Source organism: Nothobranchius furzeri, chromosome 14 (assembly GCF_043380555.1).
Source record: "Nothobranchius furzeri strain GRZ-AD chromosome 14, NfurGRZ-RIMD1, whole genome shotgun sequence".
In the NCBI taxonomy this organism is placed as follows: domain Eukaryota; kingdom Metazoa; phylum Chordata; class Actinopteri; order Cyprinodontiformes; family Nothobranchiidae; genus Nothobranchius; species Nothobranchius furzeri.
Genome location: NC_091754.1, coordinates 33,424,446 through 33,447,281, shown reverse-complemented (window position 1 = coordinate 33,447,281; position 22,836 = coordinate 33,424,446). Strand labels below are relative to the sequence as shown.

General features: G+C 42.2%; 1 protein-coding gene across 2 annotated transcripts; it reads left to right on the top strand.

Annotated features, from left to right (window-relative positions):
* Positions 1-4,586: 4,586 nt before the first annotated feature.
* Positions 4,587-20,981, top strand: si:rp71-68n21.9 (kelch-like protein 9). 2 transcript variants are annotated; one of them, XM_015965840.3, is made up of 11 exons: positions 4,587-8,313; positions 9,146-9,199; positions 9,936-10,045; positions 10,176-10,357; positions 10,577-10,709; positions 11,054-11,250; positions 11,380-11,455; positions 11,547-12,104; positions 12,276-12,455; positions 12,584-12,697; positions 20,259-20,981. In XM_015965840.3, exons 1-11 carry the CDS (start codon positions 8,258-8,260, stop codon positions 20,753-20,755), a joined length of 2,157 nt encoding a protein of 718 aa, XP_015821326.1. In that variant the 5' UTR covers positions 4,587-8,257; the 3' UTR covers positions 20,756-20,981. The 2 variants fall into 2 exon arrangements, with proteins under 2 accessions (XP_015821326.1, XP_015821325.1); XM_015965839.3 differs by having other exon boundaries at positions 9,933-10,045.
* The last annotated feature ends 1,855 nt before the right edge of the window (positions 20,982-22,836 follow it).

Genomic DNA, 22,836 nt, shown 5'->3' with positions numbered 1-22,836 from the left:
GCGTGAACAACAGACTCCAGCTGAGGTCGTTTGACTATTGACTTTAAGCGCGAGATGTGACGTAGTTGAAAAAGCAGGACTGGACTGTAGAGTTAATTTGTGAACTCATTAACAAATCAGAGTCAAGTTTCACTCCCAGACTGGGTACACAGGATTTAAGATTTAAAAACGGTAGAGGATAGTCACCAGGTGCATGCTTTGGATTTATTGGATTAAAAAGAATGGTGTCAGTCTTGTTTTCGTTAAGGCAAAGGAAGTTCTCCGACAGCCAGCCTTTAACTGCAGTAATACAGTCAACAAGGAGACGTGTTGAGTCAGGTTTACTTAAAGCCAGATAAATCTGGCAATCATCTGCGTAAAGGTGATAACGTATTCCAAGGTTTGCCAGAATCATCCCCAATGGCAATAAGTAAATCGAGAATAGGTGTGGTCCTGGAATCGAACCCTGAGGCACACCCCAGCGAAGTGGAGTAGATGGAGAGGAAAAACTGTCAATGTGAAAACTAAATTGTCTATCTGACAAATATGATCTGAACCGATGAATTGGGATCCCTGTGAACCCCAACCTCATCTCCAACCTTTTGAGTAGGATGTCATGGTCCACTGTGTCAAAGGCAGCAGAGAGGTCCAGGAGTAACAGGACATGGGAAACAGAATCAGTTGCCACCAGGATATCATTTAATACACGAAGATGTGCAGTTCCTGTGCTGTGTTGAGATCTAAATCCAGACTGAAAGTGATCGAGGAGGCTATGATCTCCTAAGTAACTGGAAAATTGAGTGTGAACTACTTTCTCAATAATCTTGGATAAAAACGAGTTTGGAAATCAGACGATAATTGGAAAAATCAGTATGATCCAGGCCAGTTTTTTTCAGTAAAGGATGTACAACTGCATTCGTAAAGGTGGTTGGAAACACTCCAGTCGAAATGCTGTTGTTGATGATTTCCAGAATAAATGGCGCCAGCACAGGAAGAGCCCCAACTAGTAGTTTTGGTGGGAGGGGGTCCTCTGGAGAACAAGAGGGTTTCATGGACCTGACTAGGTCCTCCAGATCATGAAGAGACAACAGTGTAAAACTAGAAAAATTGCATTTATTGCACAAATGCTGTTTGAATGCTGGATAGCTGAAACTGTAAGCTGAAGCTGCTGAACAGCTGAACTGAAGCTGAAATTAAGCAAAACTGTCAAAATGAGCTGAATGTCTTGAAAGATGTAGAAGCAAAAAGCTCCAACAATCAAATAAAGCACAAAAAGTAAGTGAAGAATAGAGAAAAATAATGCTAAATAGCAAAAAAAAAAACTTACATCTGTGAACATTGTATAAAAATCTGGACAGCTTAAATGTCTAAACACCTGTTATTTCAGTTTGCCAAGTTTAACAGTTTAATCTTTACATTTAGCTGAACTGTGAAATTAGCAGTTTATGCTAAATTTGGTAACTGATTGCTGAAGTTGTTGAATAGCTGAAGTAAGCTGAAACTAAGCTAAACTGTCAAATGAGCTGAATGTAGTGAAAGATGTGAAAGCAAAAAGCACTAAGAAGCAAAAAAAGCACAAAAAGTAAGTGAAGAATCAAGAAAACTAATCCTAAATAGCAGAAAACTCAAATCTGTGAACACTGTTTAAAAAAATTGGACAGCTAAAATGTCTAAACACCTGTTATTTCAGTAGGACTAGTTTAACAGTTTAATTTTTACATTTAGCTGAACTGTGAAATTAGCATCATATGCTGAATTCAGAAACTAATTGCTGAAGCTGAAACAAAGCAAAACTGTTAAAATGAGCTGAATGTTTTGAAAGATTTAGAAGCAAAAAGCACCAAAATGTAAATAAAGCACAAAAAGTGAAGAACGGAGAAAACGATCCTAAACAGCAGAAAACTGAAATCTGAACATTATTTAAAAATCTGGACAGCAAAAATGTCTAAACACTTGTTGTTTGAGTAGGACTAGTTTAACAGTTTAATTTTTATATTTAGTTGAACTGCGAAATGAGTAGCATAAGCCGAATTCAGAAACGGATTGCTGAAGCTGCTGAATAGCTGAAGTGAAGCTGAAACTAAGCTAAACTGTCAAAATGAGCTGAAAGAATTTAAAGATTTAGAAGCAAAAATCACCAACAAGTGTAATAAAGCTCAGAATATAGGTGGAGAATGGATAAAAATGCTAAACAGCAGAAAACGTTAATCTTTGAACATTTATTAAAAACTCAAAATTTGAAATGTTAAACAGCTGGCATTTGAATGAGAATAGTTTAACGGGTACATTTTTACAATTGGCTGAACTGTGAATTTAGAAATATTAGCTGATATCTGAAACTGATAGATTTACATATGTTCAGATTTGATATGGGATGGATGAATAGTTGGATGAATGAAATAACGGATGGATTGTTGGATGGATGTTAGATGGTTTATTGGATGGATGGATGGATGATTGGATAGAAGCATGTATGGATTTATATTAGATGGATGGATTCCTTAGGCCAAGCTGATCGATTTGACGTCTCACATGCGTGAGTGTGTAATTCCATTTAGCCAGAAGATGATTGACCTCTCTCAACCAATCAGGGAGCTGGGAGGGAGCGGGGCACTTTCCCACCTTCTGACGGTCAATCAAATTGAACGTGTTTCTAGTTTTAAGTACAGATAGTTCAACACAATCAAAAACAGGAGTCTGATATTGGCTCAATATTCAGCTTTTTAATATTCATTCCTATGAGACTTGGTTAAAGTGATATGTAGTTCCTTGTGTTGCCATGGTAACAGATAACGCATTCAAAATTGAATACAAGATTACTGAGACCAAGGCAACAGCTCTAACCACTGCGCCACCAGGAAGCCTGCACGCATTCAATTTTAGCCCATCAGCATAGAACATTTTAGCCTCCTAGTCTTAAAAAAGCCTAAAAAATCTTAATCTTTTTAATACACATTTTGGGAATTATAATATTATGAAGGAGAAGGAGGAGGATTTGAAGGGGATGAACCTGTATTAGTAAAGGTAAAAGACATCCTTAGTAGAAACACTAATTTCTTCCAAACACAGATTTTTCCTTAAAAGAATGGGAAATTTGCGCCCTCTGCTGGCCACAAACAGCAGTAAGGAATAAAGAGAAGGTGAGAAAATGCTGCCCTCCGGTGGCTGTTTGCTGTAACTGCACCTGTTTCCATCCATCCATCTTCTGAACCCGCTTCAGTCCACGTAGGATCGCGGGGTGGCTGGTGCCTATCTCCAGCAGTCAACGGGCAAATAGGCGGGTTACACCCTGGACAGAGAGCCAGTCCATCGCAGGTTAACACAGAGACACACAGGACAAACAACCATGCACACACCCACACTCACACCTAAGGACAATTTAGAAAGACCAATCAACCAAAAGCAGTCATGTTTTTGGACGGTGGGTAGGAAGCCGGAGAGAACCCAAACATGCACAGGGAGAAAATGCAAACTCCGTGTAGCAAACCAGGACCTTCTTGATGCAAGGCAACAACTCTAACCATTGCACCACCAGGAAGCCTGCACACATTAAATTTTAGCCCATTACAATAGAACATTGTAGCCTCCTGGTCTTAAAGAAGCCTGAAAAAATCTTAATCTTTTTAATAAACATGTTGGGAGTTATAATATTATGATGGAAAAGGAGGAGGATTTGAAGGAGATGAACCTGTATTAGTAAAGGTAAAAGACATCCTTAGTAGAAACACTAATTTCTTCCAAACACAGTTTTTTCCTTAAAAGAATGGGAAATTTGCGCCCTCTGCTGGCCACAAACAGCAGTAAGGAATAAAGAAAAGGTGGGAAATGCTGCCCTCCGGTGGCTCTTTGCTGTAACTGCACCTATTTCATTTTAGCCATTTAGAATAGAACATTTTAGCCTCCTTGTCTTAATGAAGCTTAAAAAATCTTAAACTTTTTAATAAACACTTTGGGAATTATAATATTATGAAGGAGAAGGAGGAGGATTTGAAGGGGATGAACCTGTATTAGTAAAGGTAAAAGACATCCTTAGTAGAAACACTAATTTCTTCCAAACACTGTTTTTTTCCTTAAAAGAATGGGAAATTTGAGCTCTTTGCTAGCAATAAACAGGACAGCACTATATTTCCAACAGCAGTTAATAAAAGAAAGATGGGGAGTTGCTGTCCTTCAAAGGCTGTATCCTGAAAATGCACTTTGTTCGTTTTTGCCATTTAGAAGAAAAATATTTTAGCCTCCTTATTTTAATGAAGCTTTAAAAAAAATCCTGATCTTTATTTTAAACCTTTTGGGAACATTAATATTGTGGAGGAAAAAGTGGAGGATTTGAAGAAGGAGATGGATCTTGATTAATAAAGTTAAAATACTTTCTTGGAAGCAGGGACGAAATTTTGATTTCAGAAGTGGGGGGGACACAGCAGGCTTGTGCGGATTTGGGGTGGGGGGTGTTATGTAAAGACCCCTTGACACGTCACGTGCCCATCTCAATTATTTTTCCATCCTCAATATATATGTATATATATATATATATATATATATATATATATATATATATATATATATATATATATATATATATATATATATATATATATAAGTTAAAAAATGTACAACTCTATTATTATTTTTATTTATTATCATTATTGAAGTGCAGTTTTGGCTGTTGACAATGGATAGGCCATTGTATTTATTGTTTTGGGTCTTTTTTCATTGTTTTTGGTGCAACATTTTCTAACAGGGAGTGAGATTCCTTTTTTATTTAATTTTTGTTTGTTATTTTTATTCATTTAGAAGTTCTGGTTCTGGACATTTCAATGTTAAATGAAGGTTTCTTTGTTGCATTTTAAAGGGTGTACTTGCATTATTATGATATATTAACATTATATTAGTGGTTATTTTGGTCTAGATAATGTTGACAATGTCGTTTATCATCAACAATTTGTTGGACAAAATATCGTCCAGCAAAATGTGTTACTTTCCCAGGCCTAGTCAAAAGTATAAAAATTATTTAAACGGTCCTCCTGAGATCTGGCCGTTTGTTCATTTGCTGTGTTAGAGGACATGCTGAACTAATGTTTTACACATGATCATCACCCTAACATTTGAGTGTATAAAAACATATTAAATATGTTTTTCCCCTTAAAAGTGTTTAAACAGTTGTTGCATTTCAACACACAAAAAATAAATGGAAAAAATAAGATAAATCTAATGAAAAGTGTACATCTTTGACATTAAGCTTAAAAAAATCTGTTGACGATGACGATACTGTTCATTTTTCAGAGCTTTTTAATGTGAAAATATGCATTGCAATAGATAAGTTTACAATAAAGTTAAATGATAAAAGTTTTGAAGTTACACTTCTACTACTACTACTACTAGTAATAATAATTATGATGATAATAGTAATAATAAAAAAATAATAATTATAATAATACGAATAAATTGTGTCTGAGGAGTCAGTTATCTGGAGGAGATGAGTTTGTAAAAGTTAGTTTTGAGTATGTTTGTGAAGGAGGAGGTGAGTCTGAGCTTAATGCAGGTCTGTCACATGACATGTTCCAACTTACGTTTTGACTTTGAAAGAAGTCTCTTATATCCACTTTTCGTTTTCTTGACATGCTGCCTCCTGGCTGTGCCTAACTACCAAAGACTCACAAATGAACACTTATTCAAATGTTATGTAATGGAAGCTGAGCTGAGCTCTGATATTACACAGCGTCTAGTTGACGATGTGACTCAGTACCGGTGTTCCCTAGCGGCTCCAAACTAGCAAAACAACGTGAGCACGTTCTGACTGTTTGCAACTTGAGTGACAGCAGCAACAGCCAATAATACGTTAGCAAGTATCAGCAGAGCCAATAGATTAGCTTTTGGGCGGGTCTAATAGTAAACCGGTTTCCGTTTCGGTCCTAGTGCTCAACCAAATCCATTTAATGGAGCGTAGCATTGTTTTTGGACGGAAAAAAGTGCAGGGGACCAAAACTGCCTTTTGAAAAAGTGGGGGGGACATGTCCCACCCGTCCCCCCCCCAAAATTACGTCCCAGCTTGGAAGAAACACTTTATCTAAATTCTTCTAAACACAGTTTGTTTACTTAAAAGACTGGGTCTGCCTCAGACTGGATGCGTCATGCGTCTCCATATTAGAGACGGGAACAAGTGCTAAGTGCAAAGTTTCATAGTCAGCGAACATTTTTCCAAGTGACACATCCCTCAGACAGACTGGGTTTCCAGACCATTTCATTGGGAGGAAGTCTTACTGCATGCGCCGTGGTTCTGCGCTGCGCTGCGAACCCCTCTGATCTTCAGCTCACTGTCCACCGTGTGCGCTCCGATCCGCGCTGAGCACAGTGCCCAGTATAAAGCTCTACTGTTCTGATGGGAATCATTTCTTGATTGATTTAGTTACCTCCATGATGTGCGTAAGGATTAAAATGTCAGCTCATCTGTGTGTGCATCAGTGTGCGTTGGGGTAATTCTTTCAAAACAACCAACATCCTTGAGTTTATCCATCAAAATAAACAGTCAAATGGAAATATCTGTAACCTGCCATTTAACTGTTTTGCCTTCTTGTGAAGATTGTTGCAAAGAGAAACAATTAATTCCATGCTGTAGTTCTTTTTTAAAACACAGAACAGTTTTTGTTACCTAGAGGTGTCGATGCTCTCTACACAACTCTGACAGAACCCTGCCCTCCTCTCCCAATGATTGGACAGGAATTCGAGAAACGTGATTGGTAGCCAAGACTCGTGCTCTCATTGGTTCCACCCAAGTTCCTCCCACTGACGTTAGAATCGAGACAAAAAGATTCGTAACACTGTAGATTTGGTTTGTACCTGTAGAATAAAATGTGTGTTTTGAGAGTTTTGATTTCAAACCTGTACCTTGATTTTTTTCAATTTGGAAATTTGCTAGTTACAAAACAAACGTTTCATGTTTCTGAATGAATGTTTGATGTTACAAAATGAGTAGTAAATGTACAAAATAAAAGTTTGATTTTACAAAATAAAAAATACATGTACAAAATACAATGTTCCTGTTACAAAACAAGAAATCCGAGTACGAATTGAGAATTACAAGTTAGAAAACTAAAGTTACAAGTTGCAAATCCAAAGTTACATGTGATGAAACATGTTCGAAGTTACAAAACTTGGTACAAGTTAAGCTGAATATTGTCCCAATCCTAGTTCCATAGTGTCCAGCATCAGGAATGCTGACTGTAGGAGCGACAGAGCGGGAGGGCTGAGCGTCAGTGGATAAAATAAAAGTGGGACCCAACACATTTCGTTTGGTTTTCTGAATAAGTACCAAGCTGCCAGGGCTCATGGTTGAATTAATGCCTACTGAAGTCTAAATAAATAAACAAATAAACACATTTTAGGTCTTCTCTGATTCACATTTACAGCTGAATTTATTACATCTATATTTAGAAGAAGAAGAAGAAGAAAATATCATTTCTATAGCACCTCTCATGATAAAAATCACGAGATGCTTCACAAAAACAAAAAATGTAAAAATATAAAAAAAGCATTTAGAAAATGTTTAAAAATATATTTAAAATGAGCAAAAATAGACAATTGTGATTCCAAAATGTTAAGAAAGAGAGAGTGAACAGGAAAGAGGGAAATCAGTGGATCCTGAGGAAGGTGGAATAGGTGGGGAGAGCAGAATAAAGAGAGAGTGGTGAAGAAGGTCATACAAAAGCCAGCCTGAACAAGTGAGTCTTCAGCTGCTTTTTGAAGGAGACCACTGAGTCCACTGATCTCAGGCTCAGGGGGAGAGAGTTCCAGAGTCTGGGGGCCACAGCAGCAAAACTCTGTGAACATCCAGGGCTGATCAGCTGATAAGTGTTTCATACAGATTAATAGCATCACTTTAACTGAGCAGGTCATAAGATGTTACTTAATATATGTTGGTGCACCTGGGTGAGGTGGTGATGTTAGAAAATCTCATTTAAAAGGCTCCAACTCCTTTTTTTATTTGTTTTAAACACTTTTGTTAAACAGAGATGTAAATAAGGGGGATAACCCTAAAAACAAGCCCATTCCTCCATCACCTCCATCGCCAAAGGCCTGTAAGTGTGCCATAGCTTTAACAAGTGTGCCACAGTTGGGTGGAGAACACCGAGATGCGGAAAAGACGCAGACCGAGAAAGAGAAGTAGCACAGGAAGTGACTGAGGTCTGGGTGAAGTCAAAGCACACGGTGATGCTCGCTTAGATGCTCCAGCTCTTCAGCCAGCTGCAGACAGTTTCTTCCTCTCAGAGCTTTGCTGCGTTAGATGGACAGCCAGGAGGGGGGCCTCGGGTCCAGCCTTTTCAGGAGGATTTCATCCAGGTGGGTTCCTCGCAACATCCCTGTCATCCATGTTTCAGATCAGACTTCATGTAAAGCACCTCCAGTGACAGAGGAGCGCTAACTCTGAGGTTAAGGTAAACTCCTGTTCCCCACTGTAAAAGATGATCTAGGCGCTTTAGCTAGACCAGGACAGCAGACCTTAGATGAGGAAAGTATCCCATAATGCCCCTGCCCAAACAAAATAGTGTTAATCTATGGGAGGCAGCGCGTTTCTTCCATGCTGCTGGTCACGGGTAAGGGTGTTATGGATGCATCTGGGACTGAGTCAAAGAAGCTGTTTGTGTTTATAGTCAGCTGTTGGTTAAACTCAGACAGCTGCATGTGATCAGATGTTAACAAACGGAGAAGTTAAAGCGACGATGTCTCCTTTGAAGCTATGTTGGATGATTATGTGGAAGTAAATTACTTTTTTCATTTCCAAACTTTACCAAAGCATTTCCCGTTTAGCTGATGGGAAGTGTACGTGTCAGACAGGCTTAAGACAGATTTTTACACGTCAGCATTCATGCAAAACCTACAAAGACAGTGAGTGTTTCATTGTTCGTAGCTCTTATTTGTCTTATTTATCAGCGACTGCTTTTACTTGCTGCTATATTTGTTATAAATGGGTACAGTGTGCAGCTATGTGGGTATCCCTGGGATTGTGCTGTGTAAATTAAGCTGATGATGATGATGATGATGATGTTTCAGTGAATATGATCAATACTCAAATTAAATAATTTCAAGTGCTAATTTGCACAATTGATGCAACCAAACAGAGATTTAGCTCAGATGTGATGCTTCTCTCCTCTAAAGTTCTTATTTCTTGCAGGAAATCTCACCAGCGCAACAACAGCCCTCAGCCCGCCGCGGAGAACGAAGCGGGGTAAGCAGCTTCTCAGCAGGATGTGATGACATTTCTGTTTTTGGGTGTTAAATCAAAGATGGCTGAGAGCAAATAAGAGATGTAACTGCGGTCATGAAGGGAGGACTGACCGTTTAAAGTTTTTACTGTGTCATAAACAAGACTCCATACAGACAACTGGGTGTGTTTAGTCCTTCGTCCCCCAACTGGGGCGGTGGAGGCAGCAAGAGTCAAACAGGAAATGCAAAGCAGCCGGTGTTACAATCCAGCGCACCGCTCACGCACCATGAAGCCATCTGAGTTCTTCTTTCTCATTCAGGCACAAAAAAGTAGGGAAATGTGTTTCAAACAAATACAAACTGGAATTACAACCTTTTTCTAACAGGAAGTGTGTAAATTTATGTTTGTGCAGCAGATGCATCTCCTCTCAGCCTGTTTTTTTACCACTTGTTTGTTTGCGTCTAAAAGGAGAAGTAATGCGCTTAAGTTTAGTTCTGGTTCCTCTTCTGAGCCCACGACAAGCTGAGCAGTCTGGATCCATCAGAGTCATAGAAAGACCAAGCCAACGTCAACGTGAAGCCTTGACTTATAGCTGCAGGGGGCGTGAAGGAAATGGTGATAATTCGTTTCTACACAAGAGAGGATGTGATGCAAAAGTTTAAGCAAGGGCTGATTACTCAAACGGATAGGTTTAAATTCACCGTTAAAGCTCAGAAATGTTGGATTATTTTCACATTTGCACTTTTGTCTCTAGCAGAGGAGGAGATGACAGCGGGGCAGGCAGGCTGAGCCGCAGACTGTCCCGTCTGAGCGGCAGACATCACTCCAGAGATGCTGCAAGACCTCCAGCTCCACCTGCTCAGCAAGGTGAGCTCTGGCCCGATCACACATCCACTGCTAACATTCTTTATTGGTCTTTGATATGTCATGAATTAGACAGTAAAACCTGTTTTTTTTTTTCTCAAGCCCCATCTTTAATTTATCTTTGGGCTTTCAGATGAGCAACCTTCTCCCCCGGTCCTTGTTGTTCCTCCACCTCCTGCTCCGGCTCCTTCACTTCTACCCCCGCCCATGGAGAAGCCACCCAAACGGCCTGACAAGTCCACCAAGCCCAAGCTGCCACCCCGGCCGCTGTCCAAGGTGTTCAGCAGCAGCCAGCATGGAGCCGATGTCCTGCAGGTACAGCCTGAGGCTAAAGTCAGTCTTTTTTAGGTGCTGTTCACGTGTTTAATCATTTTCATACGAAACACATTCCCAGTGTGCACTGGGATTGGTCCTGAAATGTAATTAAAAACTGTGAGAAGGAAACAGGTTGAGGTGACTGATCCTAACTCCTCTCACTCCTGATCCTGATGCTGCATTTATCGCTTCGCTGATGGAAAACTCGTTTCCCAAAAGGGCCTTGATGCATTCCGGGGAGATGAGACTCTCTGCGACGTCGTCTTGATTCCTGGAGACAGCAAGGATGTGTTCCCAGTTCACAGAGTCATCCTGGCCTCGTGCAGTGACTACTTCAAAGCCATGTTCACGGGTTAGTTTGCTCTTTCATGCACCTGAAGGCAGGTGATTCAGTAATAAAGAACATGTAGGTTGGGCTGACATTTACAAGCAAGAAAATAAAGAGATCGTGACTTTGTTCTGACTCTCTTTGGCTCTCTCCTGATTCTCTGCTGCTAATTCAAAGCAGACATTTCCGTCAGATCTCGTAATGATCTGCTGTTATCCCATAATCCTCATGACGCCCACGTCGATGCACAAAGTCAGCTGTTTTGTTGCGTTTCTGCACGGTGACATCCCACCAGCTCATCACTAATCCTCTCTCACAATTCTAATTCATCCTTTCACCTTGTCTTTGACCATATGTGCTGGTTTTAGGAGGCATGAGGGAGCAAGGGATGAGAGAGATCAAGCTGCATGGGGTCAATAAGGTTGGGCTGAAGAACATCATTGACTTCATTTACACATCCAAGGTCAGCCTGGACATGGGCAACCTCCAGGACACGCTGGAGGCTGCAAACTTCCTGCAGGTCATGACGGTTCTCAGCTTCTGCAACAAGCTGCTGAGCAGTGAGGTGAGATCTTTAACATCCCAGCAGAGCTCTGACGCTCTCAGGCCTGTCTGCTCTTCCCGTCTACACAAGACAATTTTAAATTTTCTTTAAAATGACGTTAATTTTATTTTTCATTTGTCTTTGGTGCAGATCACCATAGATAACTGTGTGGAGGTGGAGCAAATAGCGACAGACTTGCTCCTTGAGGACGTTCTGCTGAATATCGGTGAGCTGAGCACCATGTGGGGTGATGTTAGATCTGCAGGCATCAAATCCTTTTTAGTTTCTTAAGTACAAAACCGTTTGGATTTCCGTAGGTAAGTTTGTGAGCCAGAACCTGGCAGCCCTGGTGGAGTCTGGGCGCTACCTCCAGCTCTCTGAGACCAGCATGGCCAACGCTCTGAGCAGCAACTCGCTCACTGGTTCCTCTGAGCTGGAGCTTTACCACATCGCCAAAGGATGGCTGCACCACGACTTTCCTAAACGTTCCTCCTCCATTTACGCCCTGATGCGCCACATCCGCTTCCCTCTAATGAGACCCAGTGAGCTGATCCAGATCTCCCAGGATGATGAAGACGGGATCAACTCCATGATGCGCTCTGATTCTGCATGTGTGAACCTTCTGCTGGAGGCCAGCAACTATCAGATGATGCCCTACATGCAGCCGGCCCTGCAAACCGAGAGGACGCAGATTCGATCTGACTCCACCCACATTCTGGCCCTGGGAGGAGTGATGAGGCAGCAGCTGGTGGTGAGCCGGGAGTTGAGGGTGTACGACGAGGCGATTGGTCATTGGAGAGCTCTGAAGCCCATGGAGGAGCCTCGCTATCAGCATGGTGTGGCTCTGCTGGGAGGCTTCCTCTTTATTGTTGGAGGTCAGTGCACTGGCACCTCACATTGTCAGGGTGAAATCCATCACAAACACAATGAGTTCAGATAAAATAAACACACAAAAGTTTCTAGAGGCAACGAATGATGAGCTCATCTGGGTTGGCAGGCCTGACAGACTATAGAGGGTCTAACTGGTTGTTGTTGGCTCCCTATAGGTCAGATTACGTATGATACCAAAGGTAAGACGGCCATTGACACCGCTTATCGCTACGACCCACGTTTCGATAAGTGGCTTCCAATCGCTTCCCTCAAAGAGAAGCGAACCTTTTTCCATCTGAGCGCCCTGAAGGGGAAACTGTTTGCAGTTGGAGGAAGAAACGCCTCAGGAGAAATAGGTGAGCCACTTCAAAAGTTGCTCTGTAACTTCAGTCTGCTGCTTTACAGTAAACAGAACATCATAAAGAATGAAATCGGTAAGTGAAGATGTTAAATATAACCAATCCTCCTCTGTGAATGTGATTAGACACAGTGGAGTGCTACAACCTGAAGAAAAACGAGTGGGCCTTTGTAGCCAACATGGTGGAGCCTCACTATGGACATGCTGGAACGGTTCATGGGGGTCTCATGTATATTTCAGGTGAGGGGACACTGTTTACAGTTCTTCTCAGTTGCTTTGGTGCATTTCTCACAACAGACTTAAACTTTGCACAACAGTTAGTTCAACCTCCACAACATACTGTATAGTCGTTTTGGCACAACCTAGTGGCGGCAAATGCCTTTGGACATGAAGCAGTTGAGTAAGTACAAATGTATAAAGAATGGTCACTTTTGACTTGCTATTCATCACTATCTCCTTACTTTTATCATGAATGTCACAATTATTTATACTTGTACCGGCTGAATAGTCATTGTCCTTACAACTAATTTTTTGGATAAAAGAAGCCATCGAGATAAGGAGACGTGGATGTGGGACCATGAACAGAGACGATGGAGTTTACTCGTTGGATCGCGCATGATGATGATGAAGATGGTATTTATGAGGATGATGATGATGATGTAGGTGATGGTGAGGATCATGATGATGATGAAGATGGTATTTATGAGTATGATGATGATGATGATGCTGGTGATGATGATGGTGAGAAAAAGGATGAACATTAGGATGGTGATGATGAAGATGATATTTATGCACATGATGATGATGGTGGTGGTGGTGGTGCTATTGATTCTGATGGCGAAGATGGTATTGATGAAGATGATGACGATACTGATGTGATGGTGAGGACGACGACGATGATGATGAGACTGGTGATGATGATGGTGAGGAAGATGACGATTATGAAGATGGTATTGATGAGGATGATGATGACGATACCAATGATGATGATGGTGATGTGAGAATGATGATGATGACAAAGATGGTATTTATGAGGATGATGATGATGATGATGATGATGGTGCTATTGATGATGATGGCGAAGATGTTATTGATGAGGATGATGATGATGATACTGGTGATGATGATGGTGAGGATGATGATGATGAAGATGTTATTGATGAGGATGATGATGATGATGATACTGATGATGATGATGATGATGGTGATGTGAGGATGATGATGAAGATGGTATTTATGAGGATGATGATGATGCTGGTGATGATGATGGTGAGAAAGAGGATGAACATTAGGATGGTGATGATGAAGATGGTATTTATGCACATGATGATGATGGTGGTGGTGCTATTGATGATGATGGCGAAGATGGTATTGATGAAGATAATGATGATGATGATACTGGTGATGGTGATGGTGAGGATGAAGATGGTATTTATGAGGATGATGATGATGGCGATGGTGAGGATGATGACGATAATGAAGATGTATTGATGAGGATGATGATGACAATACTGATGATGATGGTGATGGTGAGGATGAAGATGATGATGAAAATGGTATTTGTGAGGATGGTGATTGTGAGGATGATGATTATGATGAAGATGGTATTTATGAGGATGATGATGGTGATGGTGAGGATGATGATGATGATGAAGATGGCATTTGTGAGGATGATGATGGTGGTGGTGGTGGTGAGGATGATGATTATGATGAAGATGTATTGATGAGGATGAGGATTATGATGAAGATGTATTGATGAGGATGAGGATGAGGATGATGATACTGATGATGGTGATGGTGAGGATGAAGATGATGATGAAGATGGTATTTATTAGGATGATGATGGTGGTGGTGGTGATGGTGAGGATGATGAATATGATGAAGATGGTATTTATGAGGATGATGATTATGATGAAGATGGTATTTATGAGGATGAGGATGGTGAGGATGATGATGATGATGATGAAGATGACATTTATGAGGATGATGATGGTGGTGGTGATGGTGAGGATGATGATGATGATGAGACTGGTGAGGATGATGGCGAGGAAGATGACGATTATGAAGATGGTATTGATGAGGATGATGAGGATGATGGTGCTATTGATGTTGATGATGAAGATGGTATTTATGAGGATGGTGATGATGATACTGATGATGATGGCGGTGATGGTGAGGATGATGATGATGATGAAGATGGTATTTATGAGGATGATGATTATGATGAAGATGGTATTTATGAGGATGACGATGGGGAGGATGATGATGATGAAGATGACATTTATGAGGATGATGATGGCGGTGGTGATGGTGAAGATGATGATGATGATGATGAGACTGGTGAGGATGATGGTGAGGAAGATGACGATTATGAAGATGGTATTGATGAGGATGATGATGACGATACCAATGATGATGATGGCGATGGTGAGAATGATGATGATGATGAAGATGGTATTTATGAGGATGATGATGATGGTGCTATTGATGTTGATGATGAAGATCGTATTGATGAGGATGATGATGATGATACTGATGATGATACTGATGATGATGGCGGTGATGGTGAGGATGATGATGAAAATGGTATTTATGAGGATGATGATGATGATGATGATGAAGATGGTATTTATGAGGATGATGATGATGATGAAGATGGTATTTATGAGGATGAGGATGGTGATGGTGAGGATGATGATGATGAAGAAGATGGTATTTATGAGGATGATGATGGTGGTGGTGATGGTGAGGATGATGATGATGATGAAGATGGTATTTATGAGGATGATGATGGTGATGGTGAGGATGATGATTATGATGAAGTTGTATTGATGAGGATGATGATGATGATGATACTGATGATGATGGTGGTGATGGTGAAGACGATGATGATGATGAAGATGGTATTTATGAGGATGATGATGATGATGATGATGATGAAGATGGTATTTATGAGGATGATGATGGTGATGGTGAGGATGATGATGATGAAGATGAAGATGGTATTCATGAGGATGATGATGGTGGTGGTGAGGGTGAGGATGATGATGATGATGATGATCATGATGATGATGATGATGATGGTATTTATGAGGATGGTGGTGGTGATTGTGAGGATGATGATGATGAAGATGGTATTTATGAGGATGGTGGTGGTGATGGTGAGGATGATGATGATGAAGATGGTATTTATGAGGATGGTGGTGGTGATGGTGAGGATGATGATGATGAAGATGGTATTTATGAGGATGGTGGTGGTGATGGTGAGGATGATGATGATGAAGATGGTATTTATGAGGATGATGGTGGTGGTGGTGATGGTGAGGATGATGATGATAATGATGAAGATGGTATTTATGAGGATGATGGTGGTGGTGGTGATGGTGAGGTTGATGATGATAATGATGAAGATGGTATTTACGAGGATGATGATGGTGGTGGTGCTATTGATGATGATGAACTATAAAACCAAAGCTTTCCTCCCCTTTACTGGTCTTCAAAGCTCAGTCATATTTAAGATATTTGACTTCAACTCTTCCCATAAACATAAGTTTGAATGATTCAGTAAATCTACATTTATATTTTCTAACACACTGATGTTTGCTTCACACTCGATGTTAAACGAGTCCCACGCAGAGCAAAGCCACTTCACCCTAACCACTAAACAACACTTCCTGATGTAAACAGTTCTTCTTCAAAATGACTCATCTGTTCAGAGAAGCCACCGCACTTGTATTTTGTCTCAGAGCCCCTTCTTCATTTCATTTTGGGAGTTCAAGGCTAAAACGAGTTTCTAAAAAATTGCTCTGCTCTCCTGATTTGATGCACGACTTTAACAAAAATGCACGGGTGTTAAAACATGCAAGAGTTTGCAAGTGTGAGACACAGCTGAACAGCAAATGTGAAGATCAGCCATCTAACCCCAGTCTCTCTCAGATGTGTTCCACAGCTGCTAAACCACTGAAACAGCTTCTATGTACCGGCATTCTGGAGTCACGCAGTCAACAGCATCAAAACAGCTTTCATAAGCAAGCTTTTGTTTTCAACCAGAGCAAAAGTCCTGCTACCAAATAAACAGCGCTGATAGGAAAATGTAGAAAACCTTCTAGATTAATCTGTGGACATGACCGTGACACGTTGCTTCACAGTTGTTAATGAGTTTGGCCTTGGCAGGAATAAACTCACAGACCCCAGACTAAATCTCTAAGTGTTTTGCTAAGATGTGCTGTATCATGAGGGGATGCATCACAGACATAACCATCTGGGTCAACCTACTCGACACCTCTTCCTGTTCAGCAGCAAATGACAGGCCGCGTTCAACCTGGTTACTTAGCAACCTTGGACAGGAAAACCTCATCTCACTGTGAAAATCACACATGTGGGACTGCAGTTCAGGAAGCTGACGACCTGCAGCTGAGCCAAACAAGGTCCCAGTTGTCAGAGGCCTCACATATTGGGCAGGTAACATGCATGCAAGACTTTCATTTCAGCCATTCGGTGCTGCAGGTGCACGTGTGTTTAAAAACACATTTTTCCTCCTGATGCTCATGTTGCATCAGGAGGAAATCTGATGCAACCTCTCACAAAGAGATTTTGCAGCAACATGAGCATCAGGAGGAAAAATAGCTGAAAATGACTGAATAACCCAGAGCTGCTGAATGAACTCATGAATTCGTCAACATCTTTAGGTGGAGCTGCAGTGAACAATCAGAAGTGGCGATTTTATGTTTTCTGACCCGTGTGTGTTGTAAAAGCAGCAGCTGTTTTCACTGAAAGTGATGAGACACATTGCATCAGTGAGCTCTGTCAGCCCCCTGGTCTGAATGTGAAAGGAAGTGTGGAGATCATATCTGCTTTCGTTTTCTGACCATCAGTGCTCATTTCACATTCTCTGTACAAGGTTTCATACCTACTACCTCAGCATGAACTTCTGCTGCAGAGGAACGTCTTCCACGTGCTGCAGACACACCTGCAACCAGAACTTTTGTGTTTTTAGCACAACTCCAATCAATATAATATTCCGGTGTGTGTGTGTGTGTGTGTGTGTGCGTGCGTGCGTGCGTGCGTGCGTGAGGGGGATCACAAGATCAGGCGTGGCCCACCAACATGTGATGGCACAATTACCTGCAGCAAGTTAAACCATGAGACGCCAATTCCAGACCAACAAAAGGCAACTGTTCACATCCATGTTTGGCGAGCACGTAACGCTTCAGTCCGTTGTTATTGGTCAGCGTTAGAAAGCAAAGACTGTTGGGGAAAAAATGAACTATTTTGTTTTGCTTTCATCACCAACAAATGATCTAAGGTCTTGTTGGGTGGGTGTCACGCTTGTCTGCTACAACATCAACTGTAGTGCAGACATGCCAGTTTTTGCTTGCCAGGGTCAGCACGTGGTGGTTGTAAAGGGTTTAATTTACATCTATTTAATGAACCATAAGACATGAGATTCCATAGTGAATATGAAATCAATCTTATGGATCTGTGGGTACTTTTAACCAGAAGATTGGAACTTTTTATTGCAGGGATTATGTAACAACCTCGTATTCACTCAGAGACAACAGGAGAGTCGAGTCGAGTTTTAAAAGTTTAAAGATTTATTACTAAACAAATTAAAACTAGACTAACTTTAAACACTAAATGTATGGTGTAACTAAGGTGAGTGAGACGGAGAATGGTGTAGTGTGGAATGTTGTTCAGAACCAACAAAGCCGGAGAAACGATTAGTTCTGATGGGAGTGAAGGTGATGTCTTCGCGCTAAGCTTTGATTTGGAGATTCATGAACACACATTAAGACGCCATTCTGTCGGTCTCCGTACCCTTTCGGAAGTCCCCGTTAGATCTGGAATGTCGAGGTCCAGCTGGACCTTCTCTGGAACCGAAGCCGGTAGGAAAAGCAGCGGTTGCCAACCAGACCAGTCTTTGAGATACTTCCGGGTCACGACAGTTTTTTGGCATCTAGCAAGACCCAAAACTGGGTCGTGATGGTTCAGCTTTTATTCTGAAAGGAACCGTTGCAGCAGTTGGAACAGCAACAGATTTTATCCAGCTTGTCGTTGGTTCTTTTGGCTGAAGAGGAAAGTTACGGATTGGCCACTCCGTCATCTTCTCTAGAACGCTTTGAACTGGTGTTAAAGATGACGTGGGCATAGTTTTATACTTCGGATGTTTTGGTTTATGGTCGAATGAAAAGATGACAGATTTACCAAGCACCGCCAAAACCACGCCTCCGTCAGATCTGGCAGATTCTGATTGGATCAGTAAAGCAATGTGTGATGTGGCTTAAACTTACGTGTGATCAGTCTCTAGTGGAAACATTTAAAGTTATATTACTTATTGTATTCTGTAGGATTATAATATCAAGTAGTTAATATTTTTGTCGTCGTCGTCTTCCTCTGCTTATCCGGGTCCAGGTCGCAGGGGCAGCATCCCAACTAGGGAGCTCCAGACCGTCCTCTCCCCAGCCACCTCCACCAGCTCCTCCGGCAGGACCCCAAGGTGTTCCTGGACCAGATTGGAGATGTAACGTCTCCAACGTGTCCTGGGTCGACCCGGGGGCGTCCTGCCGGCAGGACATGCCCAAAACACCTCCCCAGGGAGGCGTCCAGGAGGCATCCTGACCAGATGCCCAAACCACCTCAACTGACTCCTCTCGATCCGGAGGAGCAGCGGTTCTACTCCGAGTCCCTCCGAATGCCCGAGCTCCTCACCCTATCTCTAAAGCTGAGTCCGGCCACCCTACGGAGGAAACTCATTTCGGCCGCTTGTATCCGCGATCTCGTTCTTTTGGTCATTACCCAAAGCTCATGACCATAGGTGAGGATTGGGACGTAGATCGACCAGTAAATCGAGAGCCTGGCTTTCTGGCTCAGCTCCCTCTTCACCACAACAGATCAGCTCAGCGTCCGCATCACTGCAGACACCGAACCAATCCTCCTGTCGATCTCCCGATCCCTCCTACCCCCACTCGTGAACAAGACCCCGAGATACTTAAACTCCTCCACTTGAGGTAGGACCTCTCTCCCGACCCGGAGTTGGCAAGCCACCCTTTTCCTAATTAATATTTTCATTTCACAAATTGGTTCACATTTTATTATTGACTAACACTTTGTTTGATTAGCTTATTAAAAATAGAGTTCTTTGATTTATTAAAAAAATAAAGAGTCCTTTGTCTTCATTCTTCTCTTGGGCTGGAAAGGAAAACAGTTTAGAAGCAGAGCATGAGACCTTGAACAATATCTCATGCAGACTGGTTCCTGCTGAGGAGAGGGGGGAAATGACTTTTAGGTGGAAAACAGTCATTTCATTCCGTTACATGGTCATCATCAGTGTTGGGCATCTTACATAAAAAAGTTATTAGTTATAGTTACAAATTACTTTTTCCAAACAGTAATTGAGTTAGTGAATCAGTTACCACATTGTAAAAGTAATTAGTTACCTAGCAAAGTAACTGTGATGTTACTTTTATGTTCTGTAACGCAGTTACGTTCTATAATATCTACAACGTGAAAGATTTTTTTACCGAATAATTCTCACAAGAGGGAACATTTCAGGTAGCTAAAAAATTACGTTGCTACTCCCAACACCGGCCATCCTACATCAGGCTGATTCCAGTCATCCAACGGTCATGTACATTAACCCCATTCACTGACAGGGTGGACTTCAATAGTTGATGATAACGTTTTAAAAAATACAAGTTCATAAAGCTTCAGTCTGTGGGTTATAAATTGTTTTAATTGTATTTGTACTGATAGTTTTACTCAAGTAAATCTGAGTAACTCCTCTGTACTTGTTGTCTCATAGGTGGGATCACTCGTGACACCTTCCAGAAGGAACTTTGCTGTTACGACCCCATCGCTGACTCATGGAGTCGGAGGGCCGACATGATGGAGCTCCGCGGCCTGCACTGCATGTGCACGGTGGGAGACAGACTCTATGTCATGGGTGGGAATCACTTCAGAGGCACTAGCGACTACGACGACGTCCTGAGCTGCGAGTACTACACCCCAGACACAGACCAGTGGACGGTGGTGGCGCCGATGCCTCGGGGCCAAAGTGACGTGGGGGTGACGGTTTTTAATGGGCAGATCTACGTGGTTGGAGGTTATTCCTGGAACAGCAGGTGCATGGTCGACATAGTCCAGCGCTATGACCCCGAGGAGGACGTGTGGGACAAGGTGTTCAATGTGTTGGAGCCTCTGGGAGGGATTCGTGCTTGTACAATGACTGTTCATCTGCCAGAGGGGTCTGTGGATGAGGCTCAGATACAAGAGTGCCCGTTACCCACGACGAAGAGCTGATAGCACCATGAGGGTGTCCCCAGATCGCGCTAATGCTAAGAGGGTCTGAAACAGGAAGTAGAGTAGGCTGTAAACACATGCAGCATGTACAAATGAGGGGACCCATTTATACTCTGCTGGTTGGCACTTTTACACACTGTTACTTTTCTAAGTTGTCATGTAGCATATCCACATTGTCCTGCTGTCTATGTCATGTCTGCTCGCCAAAATAAAAGATCCAAGCTGACGTCACTCACTGTTTGATCAGAAACCAGGATTCACCATCTCACAGGTCAGAAAATGATAAAATCATCACTTTAGAGGACTTCCGGGGGAAATGAAGTGGTGAAAGTGGAAAATTAAATAACAAGAGCAGTCTGTGTGGTTTATTACAAAGTTCATTTAGGCCTCAGCCCAGCTGTACAAGCGAAACGGTTCCTGGAATCAGAATTAACAAAGACAATGTGTGCGCGCGCGTGTGGGTGTGTGTGCAGAAACCCCCACTGAGACAGTCATGGGACATCGACTACCCAAATGCTGCAGAGACCACAAACTTTCATGTCACTGCAGAGTAACTTCCTGTTCCTCTTATGAATTCAGCCTGTTAGCAAACAGCTTTGAATCAACATTGAGTCGAAGTTTTAATCAGCAAAATTATCTCCCTCTTAACGATGAGGCAACGGCGACGACACCACATGGCTTCCATGCTTAAATTACCGTAACTATTAGACCATTTGTGCAATCAGTGACATTCACATGAATTCTGAAAGCTGAGACCCCGCGCTACCCAGTGGTATGGTGCACTTACCACCATAGGGGTGACGGTGGCACAGGAGTTAAGTGCTCGCCCCGTAGTCGGAAGGTTGCAGGTTCGAGCCCCACTCAGTCTGTCGTCGTCGTTGTTGTGTCCTTGGGCAAGACACTTAACCCACGTTGCCTGCTGGTGGTGGTCGAAGGGACTGGTGGCGCCAGTGCTCGGCAGCCTCGCCTCTGTCAGTGCCCCCCAGGGCAGCTGTGGCTACATCGTAGCTCCTCCCCACCAGCGTGTGAATGGGTGAATGACTGTGTTGTGAAGCGCCTTGGGGGGTTGTGGAACCCTAAGAAGGAGCTACACGAATACAGGCCACTTACCCTTTAAAACTTCAGGCATGAGAGGTATGGTAGTAAAAAACATTCTGCCTGAAATCTGTGTCCAACTTGGAAAGGTGAGGTTTCTCACTTAGTGTTTAATTCAGATTTAAGACAAACTAAATGGAAAGTCACCTGATAAATCGTGTTTAAGGGTGAATTAAAGATTTAATTCACTGGAAAATTACATTCACACACACACACACACACACACACACACACACACACACACACACACACACACACACACACACACACATCTAAGCTACCTTGAAATGTCGTCCTTCACCCCCTGAGATAAGAAGCACGCAGCTGCTCTGTCAGATAGTCAGTAGAAACTGGGCCTGCTGCCCCGTTAGCAGACTGGGTGGTGCTTTGTTGAACTGTAAATGTTTATGTTGTGTAGACCCTGAGCTGTCTGAAGGACGGCGATCAACCCTGCACCACCATGCAGCCACCAGGCGCCAGCCCACCACTCACTGATGAAACTATAATTAATCACAATAAATGAGGAAAACACATCTGGCTGAATGTCAGACAGATGTTCCCTTGTTTTAATTGTCTCTGTAGGCCTGGTGTCTTTAATCTGGACTGGGAGGAACGTGACTACCTTACAGATGCAGAGGAGTGTAGATTTCATCTTCTCTCTGTCTCCTTCAAGGCTGCCTGTAAAAGTTTCCCATTTACAAGCAAAGCAGTAAAAAGTAATAAAGCAGAACAGATCCGCTCAGAAACTGCTGCAGAAATCAGAGCGTGGAAGAAAATGAACTCTGCACGGTTTGAGACTGAAAACGACAAAGTTCCAACTACAATCAGCTAAACTGGTTTCAAAGGGAGGACCGCCGCTCCCCCTTGCTCCCCCTTGGGATGAAGTCTAGCCAAACGTGGTTGTTTGCATGAAGGGACTCTGTATGTGACACCTGAGAAGAGAAAGTAGCATGTTTTAGCTGTTTCCCTGCTCCAACATACCTGAA

Excerpts from the sequence above, each read along its gene's own strand:
- si:rp71-68n21.9 (XM_015965839.3), top strand. The coding sequence starts at position 8,258 with ATGGACAGCCAGGAGGGGGGCCTCGGGTCCAGCCTTTTCAGGAGGATT. Across the intron at positions 10,358-10,576 it reads ATGGAGCCGATGTCCTGCAG|GGCCTTGATGCATTCCGGGG; the intron begins GTACAGCCTGAG and ends GTTTCCCAAAAG. Across the intron at positions 12,105-12,275 it reads CTTCCTCTTTATTGTTGGAG|GTCAGATTACGTATGATACC; the intron begins GTCAGTGCACTG and ends GGCTCCCTATAG.